General features: G+C 40.8%; 2 protein-coding genes across 4 annotated transcripts in view; one reads left to right on the forward strand and one right to left on the reverse strand.

Moving 5' to 3' along the window:
* PDCD1LG2 (programmed cell death 1 ligand 2) overlaps positions 1 to 9,838 on the forward strand; it is a 59,848-nt gene extending 50,010 nt beyond the window's left edge. For 2 of the 3 annotated variants that reach the window (XM_011988391.1, XM_011988390.1), the window contains exons 6-7: positions 1,486 to 1,535; positions 8,543 to 9,838. In XM_011988391.1, the coding sequence (XP_011843781.1) occupies positions 1,486 to 1,535; positions 8,543 to 8,548 (56 nt within the window). In that variant the 3' untranslated portion in view covers positions 8,549 to 9,838. Of the gene's footprint in view, positions 1 to 1,485; positions 1,540 to 8,542 lie in introns of all 3 variants that reach the window. The other variant, XM_011988389.1, reaches the window with a different exon arrangement.
* PLGRKT (plasminogen receptor, C-terminal lysine transmembrane protein) overlaps positions 1 to 12,557 on the reverse strand; it is a 264,275-nt gene that overhangs the window by 200,251 nt on the left and 51,467 nt on the right. The window lies entirely within an intron of this gene.

Below are 12,557 nucleotides of genomic sequence, written 5' to 3' on the forward strand. Positions count from 1 at the left end.
AGATCTTCAGAACAGTGTTTCTTAAACTCTCTTGTGAAGGACCAGTTATCATCATAGGCTGGTAACAGTTCACCTACCAGCACCAGCCCATGAACCACACTCTGAGTGGCACAGCCCTAGAAGACTGAGCCAGAATTTTACAAAGGTTTAAAGACCAAATATGCTGGTTTATGGTTACCTGTGGCCCACAGAGAGTGGCAGCACTAACCTCAGGCATTAAGGAGGTACCCACTGAAGCCAACATTCAAGAGCAATTCCTATGGGTTAACCATTGGGCTCCTTTCAAATGCAAACCCTCATGAAAGAGACTACAGTGCTGAATGGAGACCCCCAAATTCCAAGCCAAGCTCAAGACAGTCATGAAGGAATTACTAAAAACCTGGTATAAAGGGCAAAAGCAGAATTAGGAATGGACTGATTTCAGGAACCCAGGCAATGGCAGGGGTTGGGCATTAAATCTCTTTCACTAAAAGAGAATCAGAGTGGGAGAGAATATGTGAAATCAGAGGTTAAGAAAAAAGTGAAAATCTATTCGTGATTGCAAAGATATGAAACCAACCTAAGATCCCATTGATGAATAGGTGGATAAAGAAAATGTGGTATATATACACCATGGAATACTACTCAGCCATAAAAGAGAATGAGATAATGTGTTTTGCAATAACTTGGATGGAGTTGGAGGTCATTATTTCAAGTGAAGTAACTCAGGAATGGAAAACCAAATACCATATATTCTCACTTCTAAGTGGGAGCTAAGCTATGGGTATGCAAAGGCATACAGAGTGGTATAATGGACATTGGAGACTCAGAAGGAGACAGTAGGGAGTGGCAGTGAGGAATTAAAAAGCTGCATATTGAGTTCAGTGTACACTACGTGAGTGATGAGTGCACTAAAATCTCAGATTTCACCAGTATACAATCCATCCATGTAACCAAAAACCACTTGTACCCCTAAACCTATTGATATAAAAAAAAATAAAAGAAAGATGTGAAACCAAGGAAAGTTACTGGTGAGCAGCATCCCATTATGTGAACTTGTGCTTCTGAACCAGTAACTTGAGTTACTTTGAACCAGTATCAGTCACTTATACCTTAGTGTAAATTAATTGATCAGAACTTCTGACCCGGGCCAGGGAAGGCAGGGTAGAAGTGGCAGTCAAGACTAAAGCAGAAAAGGGAGAGCTAATTCTGCAGCCAGACATTTCCTGGGTTGGATACCCAAATTAGTCCCTCAGCCTTCAAGTGCCTGAGGGCCAGGAGTAGACAGAGGAATGGAAAATGTGGGTCTTCTTTGTTCACACTCTTTGCCTAGGGGCCAGATTTTACATTATGCATTACTATCCTGAGGTCCCAGGCCACAGAGAACATTTGGGCTTCCCTATGTGGATTTATCTAGATTTACTTTTTGTTCTGCCATATTTTAATCTATAAACCAAACAATTTTCTCATTAATCTTATTCCATTTGTGGAATTTTTCTTTTTCAGACACAACAAAAAGATCTGTCACCACGAAAAAGAGGGAAGTGAACAGTGCTGTGAGTGTGAGTAAGCATGATTTTTGCTTTTCTTTCTTACCTTCTTTTCTCTCTGAGTTTGAATTTTAAAGTAACCACTGTTCCATTAATTCGTGGAAGGCAACTGAATGGTTCCAGCTTATAGAATCTTCCTGTTTGGTAACATTTCAGCGAAGCCTTGTTCTTAGCCCCAGAACAATCATGCCATCTTTTGCTCGGTCTATATTCCTAAACATTCCCAGATGATACTGCACTGGACCTCTGGTCTCACATAGTTAGATATGGAGTTAAAATCTAACAGCAAAGAGAAGATATCCAACTGCGATGCAATTGACAGTGGATGTTTTTGCAACAAACAATGATTAAGAAGTACATTGTTGTGGGCTGTGAGTCAAGAGTAATATGGGAAAAACAGAAGTCTCTTCATGAGGTTGACAGGCTTGGAGCTGGAATCTGTGGAGGAGGAAGGATATGACCTAGGGGTCAGAAAAAGCAGGTTGCTAAAATCATTAAGCCTGGTTGGAAACTTAGACTCAGGGGAAGCAGCACATGATTGTGGGGGCTGGCAAGTTGGAAATGTGTAGGGCAGGCCAGCAGTCTGGAAACCCAGGCAGGATTTCTATGTTACAGTCTTGAGGCACAATTCCGTCTTTTCTGGGAAACCTCAGTTTTTCGCCCTTAAGGCCCTCAACTGATTGAATGAAGCCAACCTATATCATGAAAGGTAATCAGCTTTACTCCAAGTTAACTGATAGCAAATGATAATTACATCTACAAAATACCTTCACAGCAACATATAGACTAGCATTTGACTAAGCAACTGAGGACAACAGCCTAGCCAAGATGACACATAAAATTAATCATCACAGGCACCAAGAGATGAGGGGGACAGTCTTGGCCATATACTTGGCTGAAGTAAGTCAATTTGTCATTCCTGCCTGAGCCTTTATAAATAGAAGTAAGTAACCAACTACTATCTGGTCATTGGAGTTGTCCAAGAGGCCAGGGTTCTGTCTAATAACTGCTCATGCATGAACCTGCCAACCTAGATTGCATGCAGACTACCAGTTTGGTGTTTTTGTTTAGTTCAGCAGGACTTTCTTCTCAGCTCACTGCCTCTCAAACTTTCAGCAACAAAAGGACATCTGTGATATCAGAATCTACCACTCTAAGTATTTGGATGCAATAGCAATGAATATCTGAGTAAATCTAGGTGGGGAGTGGGGGCACCCTGTAGCCAAAATGACTTAACAAAATCAAACCAAAGTTTTGAAAATGATGTCTTGGTTCAATGAAGAGATTACTTGAGGTAGGTTTGACTTATCTAATATCTTATTTTCTTCGTTAATACCTAATGAGGAAATTAAATATTTCTAGATAGCTTTGGAAAGGTCCCTTAAAGAGGCGCCAGCATACCACTGCCAGATCTAATCCCCCAAACACTGTTTTCATCATCATCATATCATCTCTTGTCTCTACAGATCATATCAAATCCTTCCCAGGGTTTTTCAGGCCTTTTGACAATTAGCCACATTTCACTAAGCCAACTCATCTACCACTTCTCAACAAAACTTTTCCTCAAGTCGAGCTGCTCCGCCAACACCACTGCCATGAGTTCATTCCCACTTCTGTGCCTTTGCTTACATTGGTTATTCTTTTGGAACGTCCTCCCCATTCCTTCTGACTTGTCCAAATCCCAACTTTTGGCATGGTCTACTTTAAGATACAGTAATGATTAACTTTATTATTATAACACCAGGCTTCTGTTCTAAGACATTAGAAGTGTGTTTAGACTAGCTCATTTAATCCTCATAGTAGCCCTCTGAAGTATTTACTCCCTGCTTCCCATGTTATAGGTGAGGAAGCAAAACATGAAGCGGTTAATTAACTTGCCCAAGGTATATGGCTAATAATATAAGGACCAATAAATTGATTCAGCAATCCAGGTGTCCAAGTCCAGAATCCACAACCATACACTACACTCTGCTTTTTTAAAATTTAATTTAATTTTTTTTAGAGACAGGGTCTTGCTCTGTCACCCAGGTTGGAGTGCAGTGGTATGACCGTGGCTCACTGCAGCCTCAACTTTTGGACTCAAGCGATCTTCCCACCTCAGCCTCCTGAGTGGCTGGGACTACAGGTGCATGTACTTCTTCCAAGACTTTTATTCAGATGAATATTTTCCCTTCCAACTTAAGAAGCAAAGGGCTTGCTGGTTTTGCTTCACCAACCAGCAACAGAAGCAAGACCTGACTTGTGAAAATGCCTAGTAGAGTTCAGTATTAGTGCTGTTTCACCATTTCCTGGATCTCTCGCCTTTGTGCACATGACAGAATTGCACTTCTCTGTAATTAATTTGTAGTGAAGTGTGGTCATGTAACTCACTTTCGTCAATTAAGGTGTGTGCCACTGTACCTGGATTTTTTATTTTTATTTTTTGTAGAACTGGGGTCTCACTATGTTGCCCAGGATGGTCTCAAACTCCTGAGCTCAAGCAATCCTCCTGCCTTGATCTCCCAAAGTGCTAGGATTCCAGGCATGAGCCACTGTGCCCAGCCTACATATACTATACTCTCTTGCTTAATCTGTAAGACTTTCTCCCCCGACTCATACCTTTCTATTTTTCCTCTGCATTGTACACACAATCTATACCATTCTTAAGCACATGATTACAGCATTATTTTCTGGCTGCTTCTATGTGTCTATATTTTAGGTCCACCTGGTCAATATAATAGTGGGATATTAGTGTTAATGCAACTATATGGTATTTGATATTTGTCTTGTTGTCCATTTATCAATGCTTCTTACAGTTTATTATATGATAAATTTAAAAGGTGTCCAATTTTGACCAAATTTGACTCAATGCTAAAAAAGAATATCAAAATAAATTTTGTTTAATTTTAGTTGAGTCTATCAACTCAAAAAAGAACAAACTACAACAATAACAAGTTTCAGAACATTTTTTAAATTACTGATGTTTTTATGAGTATAAAAATAAAAAAGTACAAAGAAAACAAAAATAATTTAGAATCCATTGCCCAGAAATTGCCATGGTTAAGATTTTAATATTGCTCAAGACCAGACAGCTCAGGGCTTTGACATTCTCACACCCATTCTCTGCCATCCAAGTTCTATCCCACCCCAAAACCATCCATTATGAGGAGACTGTACAGCTGTAGGCTGCCCGGGAACCATCCTGCACTCTCATATTGTGACTCAGCATCTTGGGAGATGGAGTCTTGAGACTTGGCCTGGACATGTCCCTTGCATGTACTTCTTCCAAGACTTTTATTCAGATGAATATTTTCCCTTCCAACTTAAGAAGCAAAGGGCTTGCTGGTTTTGCTTCACTAACCAGCAACTGAAGCAAGACCCGACTTGTGAAAACGCCTAATAGAGTTCAGTATTAGTGCTGTTTCAGCATTTCCTGGATCTCTTGCCTTTGTGCACATGATAGAATTGCACTTCTCTGTAATTAATTTGTAGTGAAGTGTGGTCATGTAACTCACTTTCGTCAATTAAATGTAAGCATAAGTGATGCGTGTTATTTCTGAGTAGAAGATGTAAGAGTTGGCACGTGCTTTGCCGTATTTTCTTTATCCATCTGGCATGGTAACCAGTAACATTCTAGGTAGTAATTGCTCCATCAGTCTCAGTCTCTGAGTAACTAAAATTGACAGAGTCCCCTGGTGATCCTCAATGTACAAGGAACATGAGCAAGAATAAGCTTTTGTTTTTTATATTGAGATTTTGGAGTTGTTTGTTCCTACAGCATTACCTAGTTTACTCTAATACAACATGGAAAAAACTGGAACCTGTAATAAATAGACCCTACATTGCATTTAAACTTCTATTTCTGAGGAATAATAATGTGGGGAAATACTTTCTATATAATAAAAAAATAGAAAAATTGCAAAATAAAAATATACTTATGTATCATTCATGTTCTATTAAAAATGTTATTTATAGACTCACTATACTCCCTTCCTCCAGAAAAATAGAAGTAAAAATATGAAAATGCCTGTAATTATGTCTTTGGATTATGGAACCATGTATTGCTTTTTACTTTTATGTTTTCTGAATTTTATTTTTGAGTGCCCTGATATATTACTTTTACGAAGAAGAATACTTTCTGAAGCCATTTCAACCATCTCCACTCACCTCTCTAGATCCCAGTAGTTAAATACATTATATAGGACTCTTCATCAGTCCTTATCAACTTTAGGAAGGGCAATGCTATACCTTCTTTAAAGGACACCTACCAATGTCTTAGTTGCCTTTCAAAGATTCCTAGCACAGCTAAATGTGATGGATATGCTCTAAGGATGTACGAGCTGAAGTGACTTGCATAAGGTCATCTCATAACTTACTGTTAGAAATGGAGCTAGAACTCAGACCCACTGAGTCCTTGTCTGTGACACACTGCCCTTTCCATTTGTGGAAGTTGTTCTTGTATCTAATTTTACTTGTGCTGCTATCTGGGCCTATGCCATTCTCCCTCTTATGCAGACAAGCAGATAAACAATAAAACTTTAGGAGTGGGTTATGATACCATAGATATATATCATCTATCCTTTACAAAATAGTTATTACAGTCATCAAGCCTTGGCTAGAGTTTACACACCATGTATCCTAGCTACCTCATTTCACAGATTATGACATTGGGGGCTAAGAGATATTAAGTGACTTCCTTGAGTGAAACAGTAGCAGACCAAAAAAAGTCATGATTCCCAGCATAATGCTACTCACTCATTTATTCATTCATTCACCCACTCAAAAACGTGTATTAAGAGTCTGCTATTTGCAAGACCCTGTCAGTTAGGCCATGTGGGAACTAGAAGGATGAATTTATCAGTCATCCAAGATTCTTATAATAAAATATTACAAATAAGGTACTCAAGATTAACAGTTCTCATTCACATAATTTGGGTTAAAACAAGAAGCCAGCTTTCTATATGCTTTTGCATATAGAAAGACTATATGCCAGTCTTTATGTTTTTTTGTTTGCTTTGTTTGTTTTCTTGAGTATCCTGTCTTCTTTCTAAGAACTTCCACCTGAGAACTGACCACAGCGTCAGCATTCCACATGGGCGTGTTTCCTTTCCCCTTTCCCATTTCAGTGGTTTCTAATTTCTTTTTCTTTTGCCATTATAAATCTTTTGCAAAGGAAATATTAGACAGAACTCCTACATGTCTAGCAAATTAAAATAGTGGTGAAATTAGAGTGGAGGATATAATCACCCTACCATATGTCCCTACAAAGGCCTCTAAGGCAGGGGTCCCCAACCTCTGGGCCACAGACCGGTACCAATGGCCTGTTAGGAACTGAGCCACACAGCAGGAGGTTAGCAGCGGGCAAGTGGCCGTTACTGCCTGAGCTCTACCTCCTGTGAGATCAGCAGCAGCATTACATTCTCATAGGAGCATGAACCCTATTGTGAACTGCACATACAAAGGATCTAGGTTGTGTGCTCCTTATGAAAAAATCTAATGTCTGATGATCTGAGGTGGAACAGGTTCATCCTGAAACTATACCCTACCCCCACTCCCACACTCAATCCATGGAAAAATTGTCTTCCACGAAACCTGTCCCTGGTGCCAAAAAGGTTGGGGACCACTGCTCTAAGATAACTTGTGCTTCTTGGAACGTATTTGGAAAATCATGTCGCTCTCAAATTATCCCTATATCCTGAAGCCCACCTTACTTACCAATCCACATAAATGCCCAACCGATGTCAGGCAACTTCACACTTTCTTTCTTCAGGCAGCACCGTTGTCTCAGGGAGGGAGGAGGGTGCTATTAGCAAGAGGAGTCACTAACAGCTTCACTCACCTGTGCCCATGAATTTTTAATGGTGTGAAAAGTCTGTGTATTTTTTATGGTTCTCTGTAGCTCATATAAGAGGGACAAACAATACATGACTACAAACAATACATGAGTTCAGAGATGGGGACAAATATCACTTTAAGCTGAGGATAATCAGGGAAGAAGAAAGGTTTCATGGGGGAGATAACTTTTGAACCAGGAAGAAATGGAAACAGCAGACTATTCTAGATAGAGGAGACACTAAGAGGAAAGGCAAAGAGGCAGGAAGGTATGGGAAAGTGCACTTGACCCCGTTCAGAGAAAAAGCCAGGTGTGAGATAAGGGGGAAAGACTGTTAGGGGACGTATTATAAACCATTAATTCCAGGCAAAGGTTAGATTTTACTTACTAGGCAAGAGTGCTTCAGTTAGATCCTAGCAGGAAATGGAGGGCATGCTTAGAATAGGTAACTGAGGCAAGTTTAATGAAGAGACTATTTACAAAGGTGTGTGCAGCATTAAGGGAAACCAGCAAGGGATGTTGAGCATGCCAGGATGTAACAGCAGGTAGGGAAGGTGACTATCCCTAGGTCTGAAGGAGAAAGGGGAGGGAGCAGTTCCCAGAACCCTAGTAAAAATGGCAATGAGAAAGGTCCATCTGGCAGGACCTGTGGCCTTTAACAGAGGGACAAAGTCAACCTACAACTTGTCTGGGAGGTTGCTGAGGAATAGATACCCCAACCTCGCTCTTAGCCCATTGCAACCCACTTTTTCACCTAGACTGAGCCCAGTCAAAGACAGAGGGAGGAGTCCAGTGATGTAGTCTACAATGTCATCATCCTGGAGCATGAATAGAGTGCAGCAGGGTGAATAATGAGTCTGCAGGAACTAATAGAAATATCTGACACAATAGGAAACTATAAGAGGTTTTGAATAGGATAGGCCCCTGAAATGTGCTCCAATATTACTGAGCTATGTGTGGCCCATAGAATGGAAAAGGAACGGCTCTTGCAATAGGTCTGAGGAGAGAAGCTGAACACTTGGACTAGGGCAATGGTAAAAACTGTGGAAAGAAAAGATTTTAACGAAAAGTTTTAAACCATGCTGCTTCCAGCTAGAAGAACATTTTTAAAAAAATTAGTTCCTCACTCAAATTTTGGGGAAGTTATATATTTTCTAATCATAACAAATGATTTTTCTTGTTTGTGGGCTTTTCTCCCCAGATCTGAACCTGTGGTCTTGGGAGCCAGGATGACCTGATGTGACATCTAAAGAAGCTTCTGGACTCTGAACAAGAATTCAGTGGCCTGCAGAGCTTGCCATTTGCACTTTTCAAATGCCTTTGGATGATCCAGCACTTTAATCTGAAACTTGTAACAAGACTAGCCAGCACCTGGCCATGAAACTTGCCCCTTCACTGATCTGGACTTATCTCTGGAGCCTATGGCTCTGAGCAAGCACGAATGCACTTTACAAAATTACCCCACTGGATCCTGGACCCACAGAGTGCCTTGAGGCTCCTTCTTGCTGCCAGACTGAAAGCAAAAGGAATTATTTCAAGTTTCCTAAATGATTTCCAAAAGCAGAGATGTGTGGAAATTTCCAGTTACAGAAACAGATGGGTTGCCAATAGAGTTATTTTTTATCTATAGCTTCCTCTGGGTACTGGAAGAGCCTATTGAGACTATGAGCTCATAGATAGGGCTTTGCACAAACTCAAATCATAATTGACATGTTTTATGGCTTACTGGAATCTTGACAGCATCTGAAGTTGTTATAATTAACAGAGAGCATTTAAATATACACTAAGTGCACAAATTGTGGAGTAAAGACATCAAGCTCTGTTTTTGAGGTCTAAGTCACAAAGCATTTGTTTTAACCTGTAACAGCACCATGTTTAATGGTGGTTGTTTCTGTTTAAACTACATCTTTCCTTTAGAAATTCTTGGTTTCTTTTTAATTTTTTTACCTTAGAAATCAACGATATACAGTCAAAAATATTTGATATGCTCATACGTTGTATCTGCAGCAATTTCAGATGAGTAGCTAAAATGGCCAAAGTCCCAAACTAAGGTTCCTTTTCTGGCCCTCTATATGACTTTAAACTTGAGCTTTCAGTGCCTCAGTTGGCACATCTGTGATACAGCAATGCTAAGTAGTCAAGGCCTTTGATAATTGGCACTATGGAAATCCTGCAAGATCCCACTACCTATGTGTGGAGCAGAAGGGTAACTTGGCTACAGTAACGGCTTTATTTTGTTAAATTTGTTCTTCATACTGGAGCCATGAAGCTCAGAGCATTAGCTGATCCTTGAACTATTCAAATGGGCACATTAGCTAGTATAACAGACTTAGGTAGGTGGGCCTAAAGCAAGCTCCTTAACTGAGCAAAATCTGGGGCTTATGGGAATGAAAGGGTGTGAAATTGACTAACAGACAAATCATACATCTCAGTTTCTCAATTCTCATGTAAATCAGAGAATGCCTTTAAAGAATAAAACTCAATTGTTACTCTTCAACGTTCTTCACATATTCTACTTTTGGGTAAGAAGTTCGCTCAGGGTCTTGCAAGTCAGTAAGGTTAATATCCTGTTATGCCATTTGGCTCCCAAAGATTTGAAGGCCTTTGAGGCAAACTTGGATGTACTTTTCAGGAGGGTTGGGTCCTAGGGATGCTTGATCTGGGGTTCCTGCTGGAGGAGGAGCACTTCCTAACACCACAGAGAGCAGGGCAGGAGACAAGGCCTTCTTCCCTGGAAGAAAGCCCAGCTATGCTACCCCTACCCCCACCCATGCCCCAGATATGTGATGAGTGTGCTGAATTCTTGGGTGGTTTTGTTTAACTCTGCTAGGAACCCAGTGGCATAATGGTTTCTGTCAAAATATTTCCATCTTTGTTCCTAGATTGGGGCTCTCTTTTAGAATACCAAATAGGGAAAGGGTACCCTAGCTGTATTATCCTGAAATCTGGGTTCTGTCAGGAGAGAACATCATAAGGCATTATGTCTTAGCTTCAGAAATTTTCTATACTACAGCATGCTATCTTAACACCTAACGTTTATCAAGTACTTGCTATTGCCCAATATTGTTAAGCATTTTACACACACTATTGGAACGAATCATCCCCACTCTCTGAAAAAGACACTATTAATGACTCCATTTTACAGATAAGAAAAGGCAGAGAGAGGTTAAATAATTTGGTTAAGGCTGCTCGTTCAGTTTGAAAGGGATGGAGTCAGAGCAACAAACCTATATTTTTCATTACACATCATAATGTGCCCTGATTTCCTACCATATGGGGTTTAAAGTGGTATTTTTATACTGTGTAGTCTCTTTGCTAGTCAATAATTAATTTCAGAAACAACAGATGCTGGCGAGGGTGCAGAGAAATAGGAACACTTTTACACTGCTGGTGGGAGTGTAAATTAGTTCAACCATTGTGGAAGACAGTGTGGTGATTCCTCAAGGGTCTAGAACCAGAAATACCATTTGACCCAGCAATCCCATTACTGAGTATATACCCAAAGGATTATAAATCATTCTACTATAAAGGCACATGCACATGTATGTTTATTGCAGCACTATTCACAATAGCTAAGACTTGGAACCAACCCAAATACCCATCAATGATAGACTGGATAAAGAAAATGTGGCACATATACACAATGGAATACTGTGCAGCCATTAAAAAAAGGATGAGTTCATGTCCTTTGCAGGGACATGGATGAAGCTAGAAACCATAATCCTCAGCAAACTAACAATGGAACAGAAAACCAAACACCACACGTTCTCACTCATAAGTGGGAGTTGAACAATGAGAACACATGGACACAAGGAGGGGAACATCACACACCGGGGCCTGTTGAGAGGGCAGGGGGAAAAGGGAGGGAGAGCATTAGGACAAATACCTAATGAATACAGGGCTTAAAACTTAGACGACAGGTTGATAGGTGCAGCAAACCACCATGGCACATGTATACCTATGTAACAAACCTGCACATTTAGCACAGGTATCCCAGAACTTAAAATAATAATAATAATTAATTTCACTCTTTTCCAGGGAAGTGCTATAGGAGTATAGGTGGTGTGTGGGTTCTGGCATCAGAGATTCAAACCCCAGCTCAACTAGGTATGAGTTATACAACTTTGAATATATTGGTTGACCTCTAAGCATCAGTTTACTTCAATATAGTGAGACCTGGCTGGGCGCGGTGGCTCACGCCTGTAATCCTAGCACTTTGGGAGGTCGAGGTGGGTGAATCACTTAAAGCCAGGAGTTCGAGACCAGCCTGGCCAACATGGTGAAATCCCATCTCTACTAGAAATACAAAAATTAGCTGGGCATGGTGGCACATGCCTGTAATCGCAGCTACTCAGCAGACTGAGGCAGGAGAATAGCTTGAACCTAGGAGGTGGAAGTTGCAGTGAGCCGAAATCACACCACTGCACTCCAGCCTGGGCGACAAGCCAGACTCTGCCTCAAAAACAAAACAAAACAAAACAAAAAAAGCATATATATGATAAACTGATACCCCATCTCTGCAAACAATTTTTTTAATTTTTTTTTTTTTTAATTTAAAGGGGCCAGGTGCAGTGGTTCACGCCTGTAATCCCAACACTTGGGAGGCTGAGGCGGGTGGATCATGAGGTCAGGAGTTCAAGACCAGTCTGGCGAAGATGGTGAAACCCTGTCTCTACTAAACATACAAAAATTAGCCGAGAGTGGTGGCAGGTGCCTGTAATCCCAGCTACTCGGGAGGCTGAGGCAGGAGAATCACGTGGACCCGGGAGGCAGAGGTTGCAGTGAGCCGAGATCACGCTACTGTACTCTAGCCTGGGCAACAGGGCAAGACTCCGTCTCAAAAAAAAATGAAAGCAATTATCTTTCTCGGTTTATCATGACGATTTTGAGCACAGGTTTTGTCATTCCCCTTAGACTCCTAGAGAGCAGAAAAGGAGTGAGATTTTTGCCACGTACCTGGTACATGATAGGTATCTCATGCATGGTCACCTCTGAGATTCATTATATATTGGGAGAATGGCTACTATTAAAACTTCTACTTTTTTTTTTTTTTTTTTTTTGAGATGGAGTTTTGCTCTTATTGCCCAGGCTGGAGTGAAATGTCACAATCTCAGCTCACTTCAACCTCCACACTCCCCCCACAGGTTCAAGTGATTCTCCTGCCTCCGACTCCGGAGTAGCTGGGATTACAGGCATGCACCACCATGCCCAGCTAA

Source organism: Mandrillus leucophaeus, unplaced genomic scaffold, assembly GCF_000951045.1.
Source record: "Mandrillus leucophaeus isolate KB7577 unplaced genomic scaffold, Mleu.le_1.0 Scaffold329, whole genome shotgun sequence".
Classification (NCBI taxonomy): domain Eukaryota; kingdom Metazoa; phylum Chordata; class Mammalia; order Primates; family Cercopithecidae; genus Mandrillus; species Mandrillus leucophaeus.